Source organism: Bison bison, unplaced genomic scaffold, assembly GCF_000754665.1.
Source record: "Bison bison bison isolate TAMUID 2011002044 unplaced genomic scaffold, Bison_UMD1.0 scf7180017864309, whole genome shotgun sequence".
Lineage (NCBI taxonomy): Eukaryota > Metazoa > Chordata > Mammalia > Artiodactyla > Bovidae > Bison > Bison bison.
Genome location: NW_011494881.1, coordinates 2,050,353 through 2,076,340, shown reverse-complemented (window position 1 = coordinate 2,076,340; position 25,988 = coordinate 2,050,353). Strand labels below are relative to the sequence as shown.

Below are 25,988 nucleotides of genomic sequence, written 5' to 3'. Positions count from 1 at the left end.
TTTCTGCTTTGGCCCAGCAGCTCCACTCTTTCTGGAGCTATTAGTAATTATCCTCTGCTCTTTCCCTGTAGCATATTGGACACCTTCCCATCTGGGAGGGGGGTTCATCTCCTAATGTCATATATTTTTTACCTTTTGATAGTGTTAATGGGGTTATGTGGCAAGAGTAACTGGGCTGGTTTGCCATTTCCCTCTGCAGTTGACCACATTTTGTCAGAACTCTTCATTATGACCTGTGCATCTTGGGTAGCCCTGCAAACATGGCTAATAGCTTCACTGAGTTATGCAAGCCCCTTCACAAGGCTGTGTTCCACGAAAGGGTAGTTTCCTAGCATATCAATTTCAGTATCTTCGGGGTACCTAAAAAGCATACATGAATTAGGAAAGATTAGAAAACCCTTTTATTTTTTTTGTACTCTAAATTTTAATGTATAAGTGTTACACACCATTAAAATACACTTGGTATTATGGAATTATGCATGAGAAGAATGCATAAAGAAATTTCTTCTTTTTATATTACTGCTGCTGCTGCTGCTCCTAAGTCGCTTCAGTTGTGTCCGAGTCTGTGCGACCCCATAGACGGCAGTCCACCAGGCTCCCCCATCCCTGGGATTCTCCAAGCAAGAACACTGGAGTGGGCTGCCATTTCCTTCTCCAATGCATGAAAGTGAAAAGTGAAAGAGAAGACGCTCAGTCGTGTTTGACTCTTATCTCTAATTTAAGACCACATCAGTGGGGAGCTGATTCTGTATCTATGATGAATGTGTGTCTGTAGCCTAGAACAGATTTATAGACTGAAGAAAAGTGAACAAAACTCAAGTTCTTTAAGAGCTGCACACTTGAGATCAAAGACTTTCCATTTGAGAAGGACTATGTAAGTCTGATAAAGAAGGAAAGGGGTCAGTTTTGCACAGTGGTAAAAAGAAAGATTAGCAAGATCTGAACTTGGGTCTTACATTAGAATAATCTTTGCTATAAATTCCAATAAAGTTTTTGTGTTCCTGGTATATAACTGATTTTGTGCTGGAAAAGAAACAAGAATTATTTTACAAAATAGCTTCAGGCTAATTTTTACTGTTTGCTGGTAGAAGAGATGGGAGATGGTTTCAGAAAACATATGCACCCTCCAGCCCTTGGTGAGAATCATCTACTTTCAGGGGTCATGGTCATCTATGTGAAAGTGAAAGTTGCTCAGTCGTGTCCAACTTTTGCGACCCCATGGATTATACAGTCCATGGAATTCTCCAGGCCAGAATACTGGAGTGGGTAACCTTTCCCTTCTCCAGGGATCTTCGCAACCCAGGGATTGAACCCAGGTCTCCTGCATTGCAGGTGAATTGTTTACCAGCTGAGCCACAAGGGAAGCCCCCCGGGTCACTTATGATAGTTGGTTAGATCCCCATAGGTGATTTGGGATAAAAAAAAATTAGCTTTCTATATTTTTATATCCCAAGGCCTACTACATCATATGTACTTTTTGAAATAAAATGAATCATTGAAAGCATCACGACTTTAGTCAGTATTAAATAACTATATTGAGGTATTTAAAAAGAAGATTTAGGTTAAACTTGAACAACTTGCAAGGTGCAATTGCTTTTTTTTTTTTTGATGGAAGCACAATGTTCTTTTCACATTTCCTACTTCTCTGGCATTTATTATAAGGAACAAAGCATTTCTGGAATGCTCATTTTAATTTGAAAGCTCAGGCTATTCTATGGAAAACATTTGGCGCTTGGTGGATCTGAACAATAATAGAGGAATGTTCAGTGGGAAGCGTCATGAACTGTGGCACTTAAAATAAATTCTGAAGGAACATTTTAGACAATGATACTTATTGTTCATTTAAAACAAAGGTTTTAAGCAAGGTGCTGTAATTTGTCTTAATCTGGACAAGTATCTTTTAACTCTTGATATATAAATTACACTGATAATAGCAAGATACTTGTCTTTTGGAATATGTGAAAACCCATGTAATAAACCAGACTTATTATCATCTTTACATAATGCACGATAAAGACATGTGGCCCTATTTGACTGCTTGTAGAGCACATAGAATGTGCTTTGTTAATTGACTCCTTCACATTTAGCTTCGAGGACCCTATGAGCAAGATATAGATAGACCCAGAGAGAACATCTTTGACAAGGATCTCATGGGGATGGACTAGAAAACACACGTTAAATACCATCCAACACTTGTGCCATATTTTGTGTCTTAAAAAACACTTTACATTATTTAAACTTAATATAATCTTAAAGGATAATATGATTATTATGATTTTCCAAGAAAGGAAATAAATTCTTGCTATAAGGAAATCCACTCTGGGTTGTGAATATGGGAATACAGCAAACTAGGATAAAGAGGAAGGTTTGTTGGACAGAGGAGGGGAATAAAAGGGCAGATGAAAATTATTTTCATCCATATATTTCCCCTGTAGCTTGTGAGTTCTTTCTCAGTTCAGTTCAATTCAGTCACTCAGTCATGTCCAGCTCTTTGCCACCCCATGGACTGACTGTTGGAGAAGGCAATGGCACCCCACTCCAGTACTCTTGCCTGGAAAATCCCATGGACAGAGGAGCCTGGTGGGCTGCAGTCCACGGGGTCACTAGGAGTCGGACACGACTGAGCAACTTCACTTTCACTTTTCACTTTCATGCATTGGAGAAGGAAATGGTAACCCACTCCAGTGTTCTTGCCTGGAGAATCCCAAGGACGGGGGAGCCTGGTGGGCTGTCATCTCTGGGGTCTCACAGAGTCGGACACGACTGAAGCGACTTAGCAGCAGGACTGACTGTAGCACACCCGGCTTCCCTGTCCATCACCAACTCCCTTCTCAGTTCTTGGCTAAGAACTGGATCCAGTTAGTCAAATAAACAAATATTTAATGCTCCATTAATAATAAACAAGCAAAGTCTCCAGGGGCTGCAGAACAGGAAAGATTATGTATAGTCTGTTGTCAAAGTGTGGCACATGATTGTTAAAAGGCTTGGCTCTTTGATGACATACAAGAGCCTAGCTTTCAACAAGAGTTTCAGGCCTTTTTAAAATAGTGGATACAAGTGTCTTTTTCTTCTCTACAATGGGGATCTTCAAGTTTTACTTATGAAAATGTTAACCATATTTAGTTATTGGGATTCAAGGTTTAATTAAATGGATATTTTTCACAGTATTAAATTAAATGGATATATTTACAGTAATTTTGTATAAGGTTTTATTTCCAAATACAGATACTTAATTTCTGTTTCTAAACAATGCTCTTATCATGAGTTTATTCTTTTTTTTAAAATTATTTGCTTATTTTTATTTTGGTTCTACTGGGTCTTTGTTGCTACATGTGGGCTTTTGCTGGTTGCAAAGAGCAGGGGCTACTCTCTAGTTGTGGTGTGCAGGCTTCTCGTTTCAGTGGCTTTCTTGTGGAACATGGGCTCTAGGCACATGGGCTTCAGTAGTTGTAGCACTTGGGCTCAGTAGTTGTGGCTCACGGGGCCCTAGAATGTGCAGGCTTTGGTAGTTGTGCCAAGTAGGCTCAGTAGTGGTGTATGGGCTCAGGTGCCCTGCAGCATGTAGAATCTTCCTGGACCAGGGATCGAACCTATGTCCCCTGCATTGGCAGGCAGATTTCTATCCACTGTATCACTAGGGAAGTTTGAATTTATTTTTATTTTAGCAAATCTACAAAAGTAATACATGCTCATTATTAACATATTCAGGCAATTTAAAATATAGATATTAAAAAGTTTCTCTGTTTGAAAGAGAAAGATAAATATCATATACTAATGCATGTATAGGGAATATAGAAAGATGGTACTGATGAATTTATTTGCAGGGCAGCAATGGGAAAACAGACATAGAGAACAGACTTATGGATATCAGGGAGAGGGGAGGAGAGGATGAAATGTATATAGAGAGTAACATAGAAACTTAAATTACCATGTGTAAAATAGATCGCCAATGGGAATTTGCTGTATGACTGGGAACTCAAACAGGGACTCTGTATCAATCTAGAGGGGTGGGGTGGGGAGGGAGATGAGTAGGAGGTTAAAGAGGGAGGGGACATATGTATACCTGTGGCTGATTCATGTTGATATTTGACAGAAAACAACAAAATTCTGTAAAGCAATTATCCTTCAATTAAAAAATTAATTAACAAAAAAGTTCATTGGTTTAATTACTCCATTCATTAAGCCATTTATATAAGAAACACTTATTTAACTACTTTATGTTGAAATTGATGCTTGCTCCTTGGAAGAAAGGCTATGACAAACCCAGAGAGTGTATTACAAAGCAGAGACATCACTTTGCTGACAAAGGTCCATGTAGTCAAAGCTTTGGTTTTTCCAGTAGTCATGTACGGATGTGAGAGTTGGACCATAAAGAAGGCTGAGCACTAAAGAATTGGTGCTTTCAAATTGTGGTTCTGGGGAAGACTGTTGAGAGTCTTTTGGACATCTAGGAGATCAAACCAGTCATTCCTAAAGGAAATAAACCCTGAATATTCATTGGAAAGACTGATGCTGAAACTGAAGCTTCAATACTTTGGCCACCCGATGCGAAGAGCTGATTCACTGGAAAAGACCTTGATGCTGGGAAAGATTGAAGGCAAGAGAAGAAGGGAATGACAGAAGTTGAGATGGTTGGATGACGTCACTGACTCAATGGACGTGAGTTTGAGCAAGCTCTGGGAGATAGTGAAAGACAGGGAAGCCTGGTGTGCTGCAGTCCATGGGGTCACAGAGTCTGACATGACTTAGTGACTGAACAACAACCACCACCACCCCAACTTCCATGCATTGTTCTGAGTGCAGGAGAAAGAAACCACATTTCCTGTTTTCATGGAGTTTACATTTTGTGTTGGAAGGGTGCAATAAACATATATGAACAAAAAATATCAGGCTCTGAAATGTCCTGAAGAAGCATAAAGGGTAGTGAGGGAACAGAGTGGAAGAGGATGAGGACTGGGGTGGTCAGGAAAGGCTTCTTGATAGGACACGTTGAGGGGGATCTGAGTGTTGGGGAGGCCAACTGAGTTAGGGGATAGTGTAGGAGAGAGGTAAGAGTTTACAAAGGGCCAGAATGTAGGTCATAGTGAGAACTTGGGTTTTGCCCTCCTTAGATAGCCACTGTTTTACATATTTCAGAGTGATTCTGCACCACATCCCGACACACATTAGTAATCTCTTTTCTTAATCTAAATAGATTACTACCTACTGACTTAATTGTAATTATTTTTGCCTCCCTCTTAATGTAGATTGCTGGTTACAAAGTGATATAAATAATCATTTTATATATATATCAAATAATATATATGTGGATATTATATATAGTATGTTTTGCATTGTTCCAATAGTAAAACTTGATGAGATTCCCTCCTTCCTTCCTTTCTTCCTATCTTTAGTTGGGAAGTCTGTGGTAGCTGATAATATTGCTATTGGTGACTTGACTTGACTTTTGAGAATGTACTAGTAGTATTGAGAATGAATCATATTATTATGAAATACTTCTTTTTGTTCTGGTCTATGATATCCCAAGACTGTTCCTCTTGCAATTTGTCTGATGAGTGACTTGTGTTTTTCCAATTTTAGGTTACTACACTTGTAAATTGTCCCCAGAATCCTTCCAACAGGAAAAAAGGACGTTCAAAAAGAGCCAGAGTCCTTCTAGCTTCTGTGGAGGAAGCAACTTGGAATTTATTAGACAAGGGAGAGAAGATTGCTCAGGAAGCCACAGTTTTAAAGGAAGAACTTACTGGGGCACTTGAGGAAGTTCGCAAAGAAAGTGAGTATTCTAGTCCTGGTTGGAAGCAATTGCATATCCTTATGGGATTAGATTTGAGTGTTGTGTTTTAGTTGATTTGAGTTTAATTAGTCTTTTGTTGAGCTCTGAGGAGCTAACTGTGGGCGACAGAGTGGCTCATTAGGCAGCTCCAAGTCTCAGAGCCCCACTCCTGATTCTTCCTTCACTTGTTCTCCTCACACCATAGTTTAGCCATAATAAACAGAGAAATGTACACTTTTTGTCATGAAATGAGAAACGACTAATGAAGCTGAAGATGTCTTTTCCCATACATAAAAAAATTGTCAGTTTCCTTGTAAACAATTGGAGATGGAAGTTTCAGACCTGGCCATCTTAGAGGTACATTTTTCATTTTTCTGGAGGTTTATATTTCCTAAACATAAAAAATTGTTTTGCATAAACTATGTATAACTCACGTTGCTGCTGTGTTACTAGTACATGATAAGGGGAAATGTAATGGGAGTGATAAATCAGGAGCTTGATATGAACATAGGCATACTACTATATATATGACAGATAACCAACAAGGACCTACTGTATAGCACAGGGAACTCTACTCAATATTCTATGATAACCTATATGAGGAAAGAATCTAGAAAAGAAGGAATATATGTATATGTATAACCGAATCACTTTGCTGTACAACTGAAATAAACACAACATTGTAAATCAAATATCCTCCAGTTAAAAAACCACACACACAAAATTACATACTAAAAGCATGTATTTCACCTTTTGATATTTTGAATAGTTTTTTTTAAACATTTTTATGTATTTTTAATTGAAGGATAATTGCTTTACAATATTGTTAGTTTCTGCCATGCATCAACACGAATCAGCCAAAGGTATACATACATCTCCCTCTTGGAACTCCCTCCCACCTCCCACCCCATCCCATGCCCCCTAGGTTGTCACAGAGCACTGATTTGAGCTCCCTGAGTCATACAGCAAAATTCTCACTGGCTATCGATTTTACATATGGTAGTGTATAAATTTCCTTGAATAGTCTTATAATGAATATATCATTAGCAGGCTATTTTATAAAGAACTGAGCAATACTCTTTTAGTTAGTGGATTGATTTTATATATCAGAATATGTTAGGAGCTATTTTGAGAGCATAAAGAAGCAAAAATCCCCATCCCAAACATAATTTTAAGAAGATCAGGGAATTTTTACTAATTAAATAATTAAAATGAATAATTAATCACAATAAACTTTAGGTCAAATACAATTTTTTTGGTTATATATGTTATATGTGTGCATGCTGTTGCTTCAATTGTATTCAACTCTTTACAGCTTTATGGACCATAGCCTGCCAGGCTCCTCTGTCCATGGGTTTCTCCAGGCAGGAATAGTGGAGTGGGTTGCCATGCTCTCCTCCAGGAGATCTTCCCTACCCTGGGATCTAACCTGCATCTCCTGTATCTCTTGCATTGGCAGGCAGGTTTTCTTTTTTTTTTACCTCTATTGCCACCTGGGAAGCCCATATATATTATGTATGATTTATATATTAAAGAGATTCTTCAGAAAATATATAAAAAACATAATGTCTAAGATAATTTGAAATAAATTCATCATTCCTCCTTGCTCCCTACCACCTCAGACCGATTTTTCCTCCTGTCTTATCTGCCATGGTATTGTCATCCACTTAGTTACCAAATCAGTTAGACTTTTTGTTTTTATTCCACCCCTCTCTTCCAATTAGTCTCCAAGTTTAACAAATTTTCCTTTTGTTTCTCAGATCTGTTCTCTCTTCTCCATTGTTAATGCTGCCTTCTGAATTTTGGATTACTGCCTTAGCCTTGCCCAATACCAAAGCCAAATGTGTTTTTTAAAAAGTAAAATATACTTCATTGTAGATTTGTTTTGCATTTCTCTAATAATGAGTGATGTTGAGCTTCTTTTCATGTGCTCGAATCTGGTGCTTTGTGACTACCTAGAATGGTGGTGGGATGGTATGGGAGGAGGTAGTGCGGTTCAAGAGGGAGAGGACGTATGTATGCCTATGGCTGATTCATGTTGATGTATGGCAGAAACCAACACAATAAGGTAAAGCAATTATCCTTCAATTAAAAATGAGTGAGTGAAGTCGCTCAGTCGTGTCCGACTCTTTGCGACCCCATGGACTGTAGCCTATCAGACTTCTCTGTCCATGGGATTTTCCAGGCAAGAGTACTGGAGTGGATTGCCATTTCCTTCTCCAGGGGGTCTTCCCAACCCAGGAATCGAACCCGGGTCTCCCGCATTGCAGGCAGATGCTTTACCGTCTGAGCCACCAGGGAAGCCTCAATTAAAAATAATAAATTAAAAAATGAAAATATACTTATTTTACTTCCCTGCTTAAAATCCTTTTAGTAACTTTGGAAGGATTAGGGATTATCTTTCTGGATAAAGTTCAAACTTTTAAACTCAGCTCCCACAACGTTCCATGTTTGACTTTTACCATTCTCTCCTTTCTCTTTTTATTTTTTGGCTGTACAGTAGCATGGCATGTGGGATCTTAGTTCCTTGGATAGGGATTGAACCCATGCCCCCTGCAGTGGAAGCACAGAATTTTAACCCCTGGACCACCAGAGAAGTCTCTAGACACAACTTCTTAAAGGTGGCAAGCATCACGTTTATTTGATACATAACAGACACCTAATAAATGTTTGTTAAATAAAAAAAGAACCTAAGCATCATTTTATATTACAAAAATTTATAATTATTTTTGCCTATTTTTATGAAGAAATATCTTTTATAGTTATGGTTTCTTTGCTAATTCTTTGGAAAGAATATGAACCCTATTTAGTACTCTTTCTCTCAGAAAATGAGATCTATTTGCCAACATAGTTTCCATAAATCACCTGGCAGTAAATATGTAAGATGTTGGTCTTTCTTAGAAGAGAATAATAATTGTAATAATTGTCAGGAAATGGTATTTGCTTTTTTAAAAAACAGTAATCAACACTTTTAGCTCAACAGAAGTAACTTATTTTAAGGAAAAGTTCTCAAAGAGAAGTCTCTTTGGATTTTAGAATTATGCAATGTATCCCGCACTGTGTTCTGTGATAATGTGTGAAATACATATACATGGCATATGCTATATACACAACAAATACATTTGGTTAAAGATCACCAAGTGCTTTATACTCCTAATCTTTTTGACCAACTGCCAAATTGAATTCCTGCCACTGGTGTGTAGGAGGAAGACAGTAAAATGGCAAATGGTTCTGGAATTTGGGGAATGGCCAATGCTTATCTTGTGGATAGCAGAGATAGTGATAGTGAGAGCACTGTTCTCAAAAACTTGGAAGGAATTTTAGCTCAGTGGTGGAGTTAAAGTATCAGGAGAATGCGTTCTGATCCAAGTAACTCTGTATAATACTAGAAACATATTTTAAAAATTTCGTGCTTTCATTCTTTTTTTATTTGTGTGTGTGTGTGCTTTGTCTAGTGTCATAATGTGAAGGAGTTTTGAAGAGCAAAGTTTAATACTTTTGAAAGAGTAAAGAATACTGCAAGTAGAGGATATTTTTATCTATACTGTATATATATTGACTTATTTTCAAGAAGAATTCTGACACTAACTCAGAATTTTTTTTCTAATAAAAACATAGTATAATTTACATAGCCTTATTATAGGAGTCTCTTTTATTCTGTTTTACTGCCTTCTGTGGCTTTAGCTAGACAGTCGAAGTGATAAATAAAATGGGCATTTGGTTACCTAAAGAAGCTACTTGTAGAAGATAGTATATGGATAGTATTGGGGGAGAATGGTGAAAGGAAAGGTGAAACTGTCAAGATCCAGAAACTGTGGTCCATGTATTGATTATATATGGTCACTCATAACCTAATAAGTCTTTTACAATGGTCAAGTATTAAATCTGGTATTAAATAGTTTTAGAATATTCATATAACAGTTACCTAGGAATTAGCTAAGAATTATTTATAATGTCTGGATTACATTTTTTGCCTGTAGCCTATTTGCTACTTTTGTGTAACCTTTGCTCTTCTACAACACACATTGTTTCCAAGTCATACAATTGCTTTAAGGATTTTTAGTGGTTCATTAAGAATGACATATATACAAAAAATACACGTTGTCAAACAACTCAATATATTTTCATTATGAATATATGAATGTAACTTCTACCTAGATCAATAATAGAACAATAATAGAATATATAGAATTACAGAATAGAATATATAGAATATGTAGAATAACAATAAATAATCAAAATATATAGAAGTAAATAGATAACAATAGAATATATAGAATAACAATAATAGAGTAATAGAATAAAAAATAGAACAATACTAGAACCCTAGAAGCATACCCTGTGTCAGTTACTACTCTCACCACACAGGTTACCATTATCCTGCTTATTACACAGAGTAATTTTTTTTTTCCCCCTCATTTTGATTTTGTATAAGTAGGATCATACAGTATGTAGCCTCTTGAGTATGGCTCCTTTTGCTCAATGTTATCTTTGTGAGGCCTTGCCATATAGTAGTTCATTTGTTTTTGTTGTTGAATATGTGCATCCTAAGTCACTTCAGTTGTGTCCAACTCTGTGATGCTGTGGACTGTAGCCTGTCAGGCTCCTCTGTTCATGGGATTCTCCAGGTGTCAGTACTTGAGGGGGTTGCCATGCTCTCCTCTGGGGGATCTTCCTGACCCAGGGATTGTACCCAGGTCTCCTGTGTCTCCTGTATTGGCAGGCACTTTCTTTACCACTGGTGCCACCTGGGAAGCCCCTTCATTGTTTAATAGGCCAAAATTATTTATCCACTCTATTGTTGATGAATATTTGAGTTGTTTCCAGTTTTTGGCTTTAATGCACATTCCTCTTATGTACGTATCTGTGCATTACTTATGGCGCATGAATGTAGACATCCTGTTTGGTTTATATCTAGGAATGAAATAGCTAGGTCATAAGGTAAACATTCCTATTTGGAACCAGTCAAAGGCTTTGGCATAGTCAATAAAGCTGAAATAGATGTTTTTCCGGAACTCTCCTGCTTTTTCAATGATCCAGTGGATGTTGGCAATTTGATCTCTGGTTCCTCTGCCTTTTCTAAAACCAGCTTGAACATCTGGAAGTTCACAGTTCACGTATTGCTGAAGCCTGGCTTGGAGAATTTTGAGCATTAAAGGAGTACGTCAAGGCTGTCTATTGTCACCCTGCTTATTTAACTTACATGTAGAGTACATCATGAGAAACGCTGGGCTGGAAGAAGCACAAGCTGGAATCAAGATTGCCAGGAGAAATACCAATAACCTCAGATATGCAGATGACACCACCCTTATGGCAGAAAGTGAAGAGGAACTAAAAAGCCTCTTGATGAAAGTGAAAGAGGAGAGTGAAAAAGTTGGCTTAAAACTCAACATTCAAAAAACGAAGATCATGGCTTCCAGTCCCATCACTTCATGGCAAATAGAAGGGGAGAAAGTGGAAACAGTGACAGATTTTATTTTCTTGGGGTCCGGAATCACTGTGGATGGTGATTGCAGCCATGAAATTAAAAGATGCTTGGTCCTTGGAAGGAAAGCTTTGACAAACCTAGACAGCATATTAAAAAGCAGAGACATCACTTTGTCAACAAAGGTCTGGATAGTCAAATCTATGGTTTTTCCAGTTGTCATGTATGAATGTGAGAGTTGGACCATAAAGAAGATGGAATACTGAAGAATTGATGCTTGTGAACTCTGGTGCTGGAGAAGACTCTTGAGAGTCCCTTGGATGGCTAGGAGATAAAACCAGTCAATCCTAAAGAAAATCAACCCTGAATATTCATTGGAAGGCCTGATGTGGAAGCTGAAGCTCTAATGCTTTGGCCACCTGATATGAAGAGCCGACTCATTGGAAAAGACTCTGATGCAGGGAAAAATTGAGGGCAGGAGGAGAAGGGGGCGACAGAGGATGAGATGGTTGAATGGTATCACTGACTCAATGGACATGAGTTTGAGCAAACTCTGGGAGATAGTGAAGGACAGGGGAGCCTGGTGTGCTGCAGTCCATGGGGTCACAAAGAGTGGAACATGATTTAGTGACTGAATAACAACAACAACAACAACAAATGCAATTCTATTTTTAGTTTTTAAAGAAATCTCTATACTGTTTTCCACAGTGACAATCAATTCACATCCCCAGCAGCGGTATAGGAGGGTTCCTTTTTCTCCACACTCTTTCCAGCATCTGTCGACTTTCTAATGGTGGCCATTCTGACCTGTGTGATGTGATAACTTATTCTAGTTTTGATTTGCATTTGTCTAATAATTAGCGATGTTGAGTGTCTTCATGTGCTTATTGGCCAGCTGTGTGTCTTCTCTGGAGAATGTCTGTTTAGGTCTTCTGCCATTTTTTGATTGGATGGTATTTTTTTGTTGTTGTGATTGTGTTGTCTAAGTTGTTTGTATCATTTGGAAATTAATTCCTTGTTGATTGCATTGTTTGCAATTATTTTTTCCCATCCTATAGGTTCTCTTTTCTTTTTGTTGATGATTTTTTTTTGCTGGGAAAAAGCTTATAAGTTTGATTATGTCCCATTTGTTTATTTTTGCTTTTATTTCTATTGCCTTGAAAAACTCATTGTAGTTTAAATTTGTTCTTGATATGAGATTTTAGTTGTGATATTAAAAAGTCTTCTTCCTTTATTTAAGCATTTTTGTTATTTATAAGTAGTTTTGATAAATTCAGGTTAATCATTTTGTTCCTTTATGGGTAGAGATTTTTTTTATGTTTAAAAAATTTGCCTATTACGAAGTCAGGAGGATATCCTCTTGTGTTGTCATCTACAGGCTTAATTGTTTTACCTGTATGATCTACATGGATATACATTTTATAAATGGTGTGATTTAGAGGTCATAACTCACTTTTTTGTATGAGAATACAATTAAAACAATATCATATAGATGCATATAGAAGTTTAATGGTTCCCATACCATTTGTTGAAAAAACCCCTTACAATCCTAATCTTTCTCAACTGAATCATTTTTGCACCTTTGTTGAAAAGTAGTTGACCATCTCTGTGTGAGTCTACTTTGGAACTCTCTTCTGTTCCATTGATTCCATATCAATCCTTATGGCAATAATACATTGTTTTGATTACTGTATACCAGAGTAAGTATTGAAATCAAAATTATTTTCATTTGGTTATACTCGGTCCCATGCATATCCGTAAAAATCTTGGAAATTTTTATAAAACAAGCCTGCTGAGATTTTGATTGGGATTAAATTGGGTCTGTCGATCAGTTTGTGCTGAGTTGATATTTCAATATTTATGAGTCTTCTGATTCAAAACATGTAACTCATTTTTCAAAATGATATTTAAATGATACTTTAAAACATTTTAATTTTAAATCTTTCTTCAAATTCATCACACTTTTCCCCCTGGCATCTTCAGGATATTTTTAAGTCCATCCAGTGAATTTTTCCTTTAGATATCATACATTTTAATTTCTTTAATTTTCATTTGTTTTTTAAAAATAGTTTTTATTTCTGTGAAAATAGATATGGAAACAATTTTCTTTAATTTCTTTCCAAATTCTAGTTCCCTGATGAAATTTTGTCTTGCCATTACTTTTCTTGAATGTTTCCTTTTAAGTTAATTTCTGTATCTGACATTTTCAATATGTGGTTCTCCTATAGGTTTGTTTCTATTGTCTGTTTTTTTCATTTGATTTTTAAAGTAACTGATTTTGTCTACTGCTGTCTTGGATAGTTTTTGATCAAATGCTTGGCATCATGAATGAAAAATTTAAAAATTAATTTTTAAAGATTATTCTATCTCTAGCTAGCCCTTGGGCTTCCCAGGTGGCCTAGTGGTGAAGAATCTGCCAGCCAATGCAGGAGGCACAAGAGATGTAAGTTTGATCCCTGGGTTTGGAGGATCCCCTGGAGAAAGAAATGGCAACCCACTCCCATATTCTTGTCTGGAAAATTTCCATGGATGGAGGAACCTGGTGGTCTACAGTCCAAGGGTCCTGGTGGTCTACAGTACACAAAGAGTCAGACACAGTTGAGTGACTGAGCACACACAGCTACTCTTGGATGTAGCAACTCAGAGTTCTCAACTGAAAGTATAGGATATTTAATAGGACATTTCATCTTAGGCAGTCTCAGAGCTCCAATTTTTTCTCCCTCACTTACTCAATTCTCAGTTGGTAAAGAATCTGCCTGTAATACAGGAGACCCAGATTCGATTTCTTGGCCAGGAAGATCTGCTGGAGAAGGTATAGGCTACCCACTCCACTATTTTTGGGCTTCCCTGGTGGCTCAGCTGGTAAGGAATCCACCTGAAATGTAGGAGACCTGGGTTTGATTCCTGGTTTGGGAAGATCCCCTGGAGAAGGAACAGGCTACCCACTCCAGAATTCTGGCTTGGAGAATTCCATGGATGTATAGTCCATGGGTTAGAAAAGAGTTCTACACGAGTGAGCAACTTTCCCTTTCACTTTCATTTCCTCAAGGAGGACAAAATTGTTTGCTTTATATCTCATTCTCTCAGCTGCCATTTTTTTTTTGTTTGTTTGTTTGGACTTCTCTCTTATTCAGTCACTATGCTATCTGGTTTCCTATAATCATATACAAAAAGTTAGCTTCAGGTGAATTTAGGATCTAAATATTAAGAGAAAAATTAAAAACTCAGTGAAAATTAAAGGTGAATATTTGTAAGGCTTTGGATGTTCAACAGGATTTATTAATCATGAAACAAATTTAAAGAAAAGATTGATACATTTTATTATATCAAAATTAAGAGCTTTATTTTAAAAAAATTATTTATTTATTTATTTATCTGCATGGGTCTCAGCCAAAGAATATTCAAACTACCGCACAATTGCACTCATCTCACAAGCTAGCAAAGTAATGCTCAAAATTCTCCAAGCTAGGCTTCAACAGTATGTGAACTGTGAGCTTCCAGATGTTCAAGCTGGATTTAGAAAAGGTAGAGGAACCAGAGGTCAAATTGCCAACATCCATTGGATCATAGAAAAAGCAAAAGAATTCCTGAAAAACATCTAATTCTGCTTCATTGACTATGCTAAAGCCTTTGACTGTGTGGATCACAACAAACTGTGTAAAATTCTTCAAGAGTTAGGCATACCAGACCACCTTACCTGCCTCCTGAGAAACCTGTATGCAGGTCAAGAAGCAACAGTTAGAACAGCACATGGAACGATGGACTGGTTCCAAATTGGGAAAGGAGGATGTCAAGGCTGCAAATTGTTACCCTGCTTATTTAACTTATACTTAGAGTACATCGTGTGAAATGCTGGGATGGATGAAGCACAAGCCAGAATCAAGATTGCAGGAGAAATATCAGTAATCTCAGATACACAGATGATACCACCTTTATGGCAGAAAGTGAAGAGGAACTAAAGAACCTCTTGATGAAGGTGAAAGAAGAGAGTGAAAAAGCTGCTTTAAAACTCAACATTAAAAAAAGACCAAGATTATGGCATCCGATCCCATAACTTCATGGCAAATAGGTGGGGAAACAAAGGAAACAGTGACAAACTGTTTTCTTGGGCTCCAAAATCACTGTGGGCAGTGACTGCAGCCATGAAACTAAAAGACGCTTGCTCTTTGGAAGAAAAGCTATGACCAAACTAGGCAGTGTATTAAAAAGCAGAGACATAACTTTGCCAACAAAGTCCGTCTAGTCAAAGCTATGGTTTTTCCAGAAATCATGTATGGATATGAGAGTTGGACCATAAAGAAGGCTGAGCACTGAAGAACTGATGCTTCTGAACTGTGATATTGGAGAAGACTCTTGACTCCCTTGGAGTGCAAGGAGATCAAACCAGTCAATCCTAAAGGAAATCAATCCTGAATATTCACTGAAGAACTGATGCTGAAGCTGAAGCTCCACTACTTTGGCCCCTGATGCAAAGAGCTGACCCTGGTGTGAAGGGCTGACTGATTGGAAAAGATCCTGATGCTGGGAAAGGTTGAAGGCAAGAAGAGATGGGGATGGCAGAGGATGAGATGGTTGGATGGCATCACCGACTCAATGGACATGAGTTTGAGCAAGCTCCAGGAGATGGTGAAGGACAGGGAAGCCTGGTGTGTTGCAGTCCATGGGTGGCAAAGAATTGGACTCAACTGAGTGATTGAACAACATGGGTCTTAGTTGCTGCATGCTGGATTTCTCCTTGCATTGCATGGGCTTAGTTGCCCTGAAGAATGTGGGAATCGTAGTTCCCCCATCAGGGACCAAACCGAGATCCCATCCATTGGAAGGTGAATTCTTAACCACTGGACCACCAGGGAAGTCTCTGAGAACTTTCTTACATCATAAAATTTTTAAGGAAAATGAGAAGGTAATCTAGGAAAGATATTGGCATAAACACTAGGCATTATAAGAAAAACACATAGGTGTAGGTTATAGGTTTAGTTGCTAAGTTGCATCCGACTCTTGTGACCCCGTGGACTGTATCCTGCCAGGCTTGTCTGTCCATGGGATTCTTCAGGCAAGAATACTGGAGTGGGTTGCCATTTCCTTCTCCAGGGGATTTTTCCCATCCAGGAATTGAACCCAGGTCTCCTGAATACAGGCAGATTTTTTTTACCAAATGAGCTACAAGAACACATAAGGAATGCATAAATCAATAAGCAAAGGAAAAATGACCATGAAAAATTTTTACAAAAGAATAAGCACCAACAAAAATCAAAGAGATGTTCAACCACACTGATTATCAGGGAGATGCAAATAATATTTAATTTTATGCAATTCAATTGGTAAAAATTAAAAAATCTAATATATTAGACAGACATTGAAGCAATAGGATTTTATATGTTGCCTGTGGGAATGTAAATTGATGCAACTATTTCAAAACACAGTTTTGGGACGTCACTTTTGTCAAATGCCAAAGTTCCATATACATGTGTTTCTGGACTCAATTATATTTCTGATGTTGTTGGTGTGTAAAAACGCAGTTGTCTTTTAAAGATTGGTACTTCTTGAGATATTACCTTTGAAATGAAATATTTGGATAGTAATTTTAAAAAGAGGGAAACATTTGAGCCATGAAAACACATATGGTCTGTTTCTTTGGTATCCTTATGATGGTAAGATTATGGTACTTTATTTGGCTTATGTTAGAAGCAAATTTTACAGAAGTGACCCAGTATATGGCATGCTATTCATACATAGAATTGCAAAGAACAAATGACTGTTTTGATAGAGAAATACATACTTTATATTAATAAACATTTAGGAAAATATCCTCTTCTCAGGGGGCTTCCCTGGTAGCTAAGTGGGTAAAAAGTCCACCTGTAATGCAGGTGACACAGGCAGATGCAGGTTCCATCCTTGGGTCAGGAAGATCCCCTGGAGGAGAGCATGGCAACCCACTCCACTATACTTGCCTGGAGAATCCCATGGGCAGAGTAGCCTGGTGGGCTACAGTCCATAGGGTTGCACAGAGTTGGACATTATTGGTGACTGAGCATGCATGCACACAAGCTGTTCTCAGATCTCTAATTCTAAAGATGCTACTTTTTCTCATATGTAGAAAGGTATGTATGGTGATACATGGTCTATTGTAGTGACTGGGATAATTATACTTTGAAGTTTTGTTAACATCATGAAATATCATAATAAGTTTTTGAGATAAACACTAAAGATATTAATTGTGCTGTTTGGAAAAAAAATAACTAATGATCTGGGTTTAGCAAAAGTCTTAAAGATCTGTCAGTCAAATCAGAGTCTTTTTCCTTAGAATATTTAAAAATAATATTTAGCTTTCTCATGTAAGCATTAACTACTTTATCTTAATAATTACACAGTTTTAGATATAAAAGAGGTGCCTCCTTAATGTGTAAAGGGATAATTTGAGATCTCAAGAGTGTTCAGAGAAATTTAAGTTAAATTTAAGATTTAACTCTTTTGTATACTTCCAGACAAACCAAGGTGCCTACAGAAGTGGTGTACAACACCTATCAAATCCCCATATACTTTGGTTTAACTTATCTGGAGCTGAAAAGTGTTGTTTAAGACCAGTAGTCTTGGCAGTTAAGCCTACCAAAGTCAGCAGTTGGAAACATGTATTATGGCCTTCATGTTCACATATGTCAAATGGGAGAGGACTTGCAAATATGTTGGAATCCTGCCACTGCTAAAATATTTCCGCATCTATTTTTAATTGTGGGCCTCCACCAAGGCCACCATGAGCCAATAAATGAGGAGCTTTTTAATCCATCAGGGGCCCTCTAATTAATTTCTTCTCAAATATGGGGCTATGGTATTTTATACTAAAAGAAATGCTACACTGTCTAGTCTACTAATGCAGGAGCCTCCCAACTAAATGGCATGTTTGAAAAGCTTAGGCCAGCAGCAGCTGACAGCTTGCTCCACTTTGCTGGCTCATGAGTATTTCTAGCAGGATATAAGATGTGACTTGTACCTAGAGGACTATCTCCCTCCAGTGAGAAGCAAACAGGTAAAATGTACACATTCTTCTTGTGCATAATATATGTATTTAGGGTATTTAAAAAATTCTCCCTCTTTCTACATTTCCATAGTTCTTTATTTTTATGATTTGTAAGACCCTAGGTTTACATTTTTTTCCCCAAGCAGGAATTAGGAATGAAAACTTACTATCATCCGTATTAGTCAGAGAAGACAATTACTCCTAGAAATGATTATTTCTGGAAGATGGTATCTTGAAAGTGTAATTAGTCTTCCTATCAGAATACTGGAGTACTTACTCAAACAACAAATGCCATTATAGAATTTCCAATATTGAACCTTTAATGTTACCTATTGCCTTCCTGGTAATTCAGGGCTTTTTTTTTTTTTGGTATAAGAAATCATTTCCCATGGAAAGTAGAGATTTAAGAAATTTATTGTGTCCATTTTGGGTCACCTGAGTTGAAAGATCTTATCTCTTGAAACTCATATCTATGGGACATTTTTTAACAAAAGAAAATAGCAGTTCATTTTTAGTTAACCGTCCCTAAGTAATAGGTTAGCTCTATCCACTCTGCTCAACAGCATTGCAGTTAGGACTTAGATAAAATGTTTGGTGTTTACCACCACTTACTCACAGCCTATATATGGTTTCAAAGGCAACAGCTGCTGCCTTGTTATTTCCATCTATTGCTATGTTGATGTTGTATGTATTTAACTGTTATTATATCTCAAGAGTATTCTTAGATGAGCATATAGTCACAAATACAATAATCTTTTCAACCAAGTATAGTGTGTTTTAGAAGTTGCTGTTTATTCTTCATTAGAAAGGGGATGATGAACTCTTGTTCAAACACATTTTAGCATGCATGCATGGTGTCTTGTAATTGGCAGAATGTTTATGGAAACACTTCCATTGAAGACTGATGAGCTAATTAGCCACATTGCTTGTAAACTACTAATTGCTGGAAAACACTCAATGTGGAATCCCTTAGTGTTCACTTGAAAAATCTGCAGCAGACTTTTTAAAAATGGAAGTATAGTTGATTTACAATACTGTGGTAGTTTCAGGTATACAGCAAAGCAATTCAGTTATATATATATATATATTTTGGATTATATTCCATTATAGGTTATTATAAGATATTGAATATAATCCCATGTCTATACAGTAAATCTTTTTTATCTGTTTTATGTATAGTAGTTTGTATCTGTTAATCCCAGCATCAGGCTTTTATAATAGTGCATTTGATATTCTCAGCAAACTCTTCAGTGTTGCCCATCTCGAACTGCTCTGTAGGGAGTTGTGTGTGCATGCTCAGTTGTTAAGTCACATCCAACTCCTTGCAACTCCAGGCTCCTCTGTCCATGGAATTTTCCCAGGGAAGAATACTGTGGTGGATTGTCATTTCCTTCTCCAGGGGATATTCCCAACCCAATCCAGGGTTGGAACCCATGTCTCCTGCATTGGCAGGTGGGTTCTTTACCACCGACCCATCAGAGAAGACTGTGCAGTGGATTGGGGAGTACTCTATGTGTGTGTGCAGCCATCTCAATTTCAGTCACTTGATATGCTGAATCTATGGCATGTAGGCAGGCTGATATGAGAAGTAACAACCATGTCAGTTTTGAAAGTAAGAGAAATTCAGTAACTCATATACCCTTTCAGTTCAGTTCAGCCGCTCAGTCCTGCCCGACTCTTTGCGACCCCATGAACTGCAGCACGCCAGGCCTCCCTGTCCGTCACCAACTCCCGGAGTTTACCCAGACTCATGTCCATTAAGTCAGTGATGCCATCTAGCCATCTCATCCTCTGTCATCCCCTTCTCCTCCTGCCCTCAATCTTTCCCAGCATCAGGGTCTTTTCAAATGAGTCAGCTCCTCGCATGAGGTGGCCAAAAGATTGGAGTTTCAGCTTCAACATCAGTCCTTCCAATGAACACCCAGGACTGATCTCCTTTAGGATGGACTGGTTGGACCTCCTTGCAGTCCAAGGGACTCTCAAGAATCTTCTCCAACACCACAGTTCAAAAGCATCAATTCTTCTGTGCTCAGCTTTCTTTATAGTCCAACTCTCACATCCATACATGACCACTGGAAAATCATAGCCTTGACTAGATGGACCTTTGTTGGCAAAGTAATGTCTCTGCTTTTTAATATACTGTATAGTTGGTCATAACTTTCCTTCCAAGGAGTAAGTGTCTTTTAATTTAATGGCTGAAATCACCATCTGCAGTGATTTTGGAGCCCCCCAAAATATAGTCAGCCACTGTTTCCACTGTTTCCCCATCTATTTCCCATGAAGTGATGGGACCAGATGCCATGATCTTTGTTTTCTGAATGTTGAGCTTTAAATCAACTTTTTCACTCTCCTCTTTCACTTTCATCAAGAGGCTCTTTAGTTCTTCTTCACTTTCTGCCATAAGGGTGGTATCATCTGCATATCTGAGGTTATTGATATTTCTCCCAGCAATCTTGATTCCAGCTTATGCTTCCTCCAGCCCAGCGTTTCTCATGATGTACTCTGCATATAAGTTAAATAAGCAGGGTGACAATATACAGCCTTGCCATACTCCTTTTCCTATTTGGAACCAGTCTGTTGTTTCATGTCCAGTTCTAACTGTTGCTTCTTGACCTGCATACAGATTTCTCAAGAGGCAGGTCAGGTGGTCTGGTATTCCCATCTCTTTCAGAATTTTCCACAGTTTATTGTGATCCACACAGTCAAAGGCTTTGGCATAGTCAATAAAGCAGAAATAGATGTTTCTATTTCTATGTAACATATACCCTTTACTTTGATGTATAATTCAAAGACAGGAGCAAAGATTTAATGCACATTAACAGATTGATTTGTAATTAATGAATCCTAGAGACTAAAATGTGGTCTGAAACCTCAGCTGATAAAGTCTGAACTTAAAGGCATGATACGTAAAGCCATGGCTTTGCTAGTGTGGCACTTTGCTAAAGGGATGGTACCACGCTGTAGTTATTTCATAGATGTGTGGAAAGGTAACAGAGTATGTAATGCTGACAAATGATCTAAAGTTTATGCTCATGGAAGACGGGTCTGATAGTTGCATAGAATAGTTGCATATTCTAGTGTTAAAGTGTGCATTAAGCTGTCAGCAGTTTCTAAGGGTTAGAAATAAGAATCTAAGATTTTTTGACTCTTCTCATCTCTTTCTTCAGTTTCAAAGGAAGTCGTATTCCTTTTTACACATTAAAACTAATCTTTCCAATCATTACTTGGATCATAGCTCAGCTCATCTCTTCTCTTCTCTCGAGAGACTTTAATTCTACAATTATCTTTTTTTTTTTTTCCCTCTAGGCTATACATTCATATTCCTTTTCATTTGTTCTTTCTTCACACATATTAGTTTGCCCCTGCCTAATGATTGGCAAATATTCAATAAAAATTGCATATCTCTTTAGTCTAATTTCTTAACTCCTAATGCTAATTTGGCTTATCTAAAGGATAAGCTAAAGAGGATGAGATGGTTGGATGGCATCATCAACTCAGTGGACATGAATTTGAGCAGATTCCGGGAGATAGTAAAGGACAGGGAAACCTGGCGTGCTGTAGTCCATGGGGTTGCAAAGTTGAACACGACTGTGTGACTGAACAAAAACAAATAATTTTTGAATTTATTGAATGTTGAAATGATATACTTTGAATATATTGGTAAAAAATATATAATTTAGAAACTCACTTTACCTATTTTTACATTAAATTAAAAAAATTTTTTTACCTGGACTTGCCTGGTGGTCCAGTGGTTAAGACTTAACTTTCCAGTGCAGTGGGTGCAGATTCAATCCCTGGTTGGGAAGCTGAGATCCCACATACCTAGTGGCCAACGAACCAACAGAAGTGCTATTGTAACAAATTCAATAAAAACTGTAAAAATGGTCCACATAAAAAAATCTTTAAAAATAACCAAAACTTCCAAAACTATGTTGAATAGTAATGGTGAAAGTCGGCACCCTTGTCTTGTTCCTGATCTTAGAGGAAATGCTTTCAATTTTTCACCATTGAGGATAACGTTTGCTGTGGGTTTGTCATATATAACTTTTATTATGTTGAGGTATGTTCCTTCTATTCCTGCTTTCTGGAGAGTTCTTATCATAAATGGATGTTGAATTTTGTCAAAGGCTTTCTCTGCATCTATTGAGATAATCATATGGTTTTTATTTTTCAATTTGTTAATGTGGTGTATTACATTGATTGATTTGCAGATATTGAAGAATCCTTGCATCCCTGGGATAAAGCCCACTTGGTCATGGTGTATGATCTTTTTAATGTGTTGTTGGATTCTGATTGCTAGAATTTTGTTAAGGATTTTTGCATCTATGTTCATCAGTGATATTGGCCTGTAGTTTTCTTTTTTTGTGGGATCTTTGTCAGGTTTTGGTATTAGGGTGATGGTGGCCTCATAGAATGAGTTTGGAAGTTTACCTTCCTCTGCAATTTTCTGGAAGAATTTGAGTAGGATAGGTGTTAGCTCTTCTCTAAATTTTTGGTAGAATTCAGCTGTGAAGCCGTCTGGACCTGGGCTTTTGTTTGCTGGAAGATTTCTGATTACAGTTTCAATTTCCGTGCTTGTGATGGGTCTGTTAAGATTTTCTATTTCTTCCTGGTCTAATTTTGGAAAGTTGTACTTTTCTAAGAATTTGTCCATTTCTTCCACGTTGTCCATTTTATTGGCATATAATTGTTGATAGTAGTCTTTTATGATCCTTTGTATTTCTGTGTTGTCTGTTGTTGATCTCTCCATTTTCATTTCTAATTTTATTGATTTGATTTTTCTCCCTTTGTTTCTTGATGAGTCTGGCTAATGGTTTGTCAATTTTATTTATCCTTTCAAAGAACCAGCTTTTGGCTTTGTTGATTTTTGCTATGGTCTCTTTTTGTTTCTTTTGCATTTATTTCTGCCCTAATTTTTAAGATTTCTTTCCTTCTACTAACCCTGGGGTTCTTCATTTCTTCCTTTTCTAGTTGCTTTAGGTGTAGAGTTAGGTTATTTATTTGACTTTTTTCTTGTTTCTTGAGGTATGCCTGTATTGCTATGAACTTTCCCCTTAGGACTGCTTTTACAGTATCCCACAGGTTTTGGGTTGTTGTGTTTTCATTTTCAATCATTTCTATGCAAATTTTGATTTCTTTTTTGATTTCTTCTGTGATTTGTTGGTTATTCAGCAGTGTGTTGTTCAGCCTCCATATGTTGGAATTTTTAATAGTTTTTCTCCTGTAATTGAGATCTAATCTTACTGCATTGTGGTCAGAAAAGATGCTTGGAATGATTTCAATTTTTTTGAATTTACCAAGGCTAGCTTTATGGCCCAGGATGTGATCTATCCTGGAGAAGGTTCCATGTGTGCTTGAGAAAAAAGTGAAATTCATTATTTTGGGATGAAATGTCCTATAGATATCAATTAGGTCTAACTGGTCTATTATATCGTTTAAAGTTTGTGTTTCCTTGTTAATTTTCTGTTTAGTTGATCTATCCATAGGTGTGAGTGGGGTATTAAAGTCTCCCACTATTATTGTGTTATTGTTAATTTCTCCTTTCGTACTTGTTAGCATTTGTCTTACATATTGTGGTGCTCCCATGTTGGGTGCATATATATTTATAATTGTTATATCTTCTTCTTGGATTGATCCTTTGATCATTATGTAGTGACTGTCTTTGTCTCTAAAAATATTTACCCATATACTTAAAAAATGTTTCTTAATGTGAATATTTTAAAAATGTAGCTACCAAAATGTTTTAAATTGTATATGTGGCTCATATTAGTTTTCTATTGGACAGTGCAGAGCTAAAGTCTGTCTTTGCCTGATGCCACTGGGAACTCTGGACAATAAATGACACTGGAGTTGTCTCCCCTTGAGTCAAGGGAGCCAACCTTTTATGTCATAGACTCAGTTAGTCACTGGCTAGTGGCCACTCTTATGTTTCTTACCCATCTCAAAGTGTAACTCACAGACATAATATAGTTTTGAATATTTGGGAGACTCTTTCATAAATTTGACCACAGATCTGCTATGTGCCATACTGGATTTGATTAAAGACCACTATATAGTTAATAAGTCTTAAAGGATGGAAATCACCAAACACCAGTGGTTTTCCTGTGTAATATTTTGTTAGTTAGGTGTCTGTCTTTCTTGGGCATTAAACGTGAAACTCATTACACAGAAATGGCAATATTTTGCATAGCTGTATTGATGCTTGTTTCTGAGTTACCTAAGTGCTAGACAATTGTCAGTAGTTTTGATTTCTCTTTAAAGAGACTTTTGGTTTATATTTTCCAAGGAGAAATGTTATAATTAAAAGCTATACTACTCTTTCATGCCTTTTGGATCGATGTATTTATCATAAAGTCATTAGGAGCTGGTGTACAGACAATGATGGGGTTGGGATAGAATCAGTTCATTGATGTTCAAGAAAAAAGACAAAGTCCAGAAAAAAAAAAATTCTCAGAGCCAGAGATAATAGTTCTTTGTCTCTTATCCCAGTTCGTAAGAATGCAATCTGGACAGAAAAGGAAGCAAGTTTAAGCATTGCCTGGAGAAGGGCAGCTGCTAAGGCTTGGAGCACATGGAAGAGAGAGCATTCCGTAGTTTCTGTCTTTTCTCTTCATCCTCTTGAGATCAGACTATAAGATGGAGGACAGGTGCAATCCTCTGTATCTCACATAAAGTGACAGAATTCGATAAATATTCTCTGGAATATTTCAGAACTCTTAAAAATCATTTCAGAAACATTTGTTAAAAATTACAAGAAGAATAAAGCATTGGCATGTGAAATGAAGAGAGAATGTTAGTTTATGGACTGAAGAAAGTCAAGTATTAGGTAAATTCTAATGGCAATTTTTTATTTTTTTGCTGGCTACTTAATATATCTGTTGCTATTGTTCAGTTGCTAAGTCGTGTCTAACTCTGCAATCCCGTGGACTGCAGCACACCAGGGTTCCCTATCCTTTCTGACTCCTGGAGTTTGCTCAGGCTCATGTCCATTGAGTCAGAGATGCTGTTCAACCCTCTCATCCTCTTAATATATTAGCCAAACTAAATATACATTGCACTTTGTATCAAAAACTTAGTATTTTATTTTTTAAGTTCTGATCTCTGATTTCAAAGAACTTAAAGTAGTGGAACCTTGAGTAACTGATCCAGGGACACAGAAGATTGACTTCCTTGCCTCAAGGGGAGAGGATCCTGGTGCCACTCATTCTTCAGAGTTCCTTTGTGGGATTAGGCAGAGAAAGACTTTAGCTCAGAATAGTCAAATAGAAAACTAATGTGAGCCACTATACACATTTTAAAATATTTTGGTAACCACATTTTAAAGGAAACTTTTAGGAAATAAAATGAGAATAATTGTAGAGATGAACAAGTTCAAGATGTTACAGTGCCTCTAAATATGCAGGGGTTAAGAGAGCACCTTATAGTGGTGGTAGAATGATCGTTAGTGAAGATACGTAATTGATAATTGTTTCAGAAGAAGTTGAACTTTGATTCAGATCTAAAAAAAATTTGGAGAAAAATACACACATTATGAAACATCAAATAATGCAGAAAAATTTATGGTGAAAAGCACCAATCTTCTGTCCTACCCCTTGCTACTTTCAGTTCCACACCCTAGAGAAAATCTCCTCTACCTGTAGTCGCATATGCTGAAGGAATCCTTTTAGATTTTAGATCTTCTGGTGGTTACTACATAACTAAATTATATACTTATAACTTCTTTTCCTTTACTCATCAACTTAAGTCATCCATTCACTTCCTTTTATGAAATATAA

The 25,988-nt window shown here is 37.2% G+C and overlaps 1 protein-coding gene across 2 annotated transcripts in view; it reads left to right on the top strand.

Annotated features, from left to right (window-relative positions):
• The window catches only part of CTNNA3 (catenin (cadherin-associated protein), alpha 3), a 1,923,005-nt gene that overhangs the window by 84,850 nt on the left and 1,812,167 nt on the right, over window positions 1-25,988 (top strand). For both annotated transcript variants that reach the window (XM_010852148.1, XM_010852149.1), the window contains exon 3: window positions 5,581-5,773. In XM_010852148.1, coding sequence (XP_010850450.1) covers window positions 5,581-5,773 — 193 coding nt within the window. The remainder of the gene's footprint in view (window positions 1-5,580; window positions 5,774-25,988) is intronic.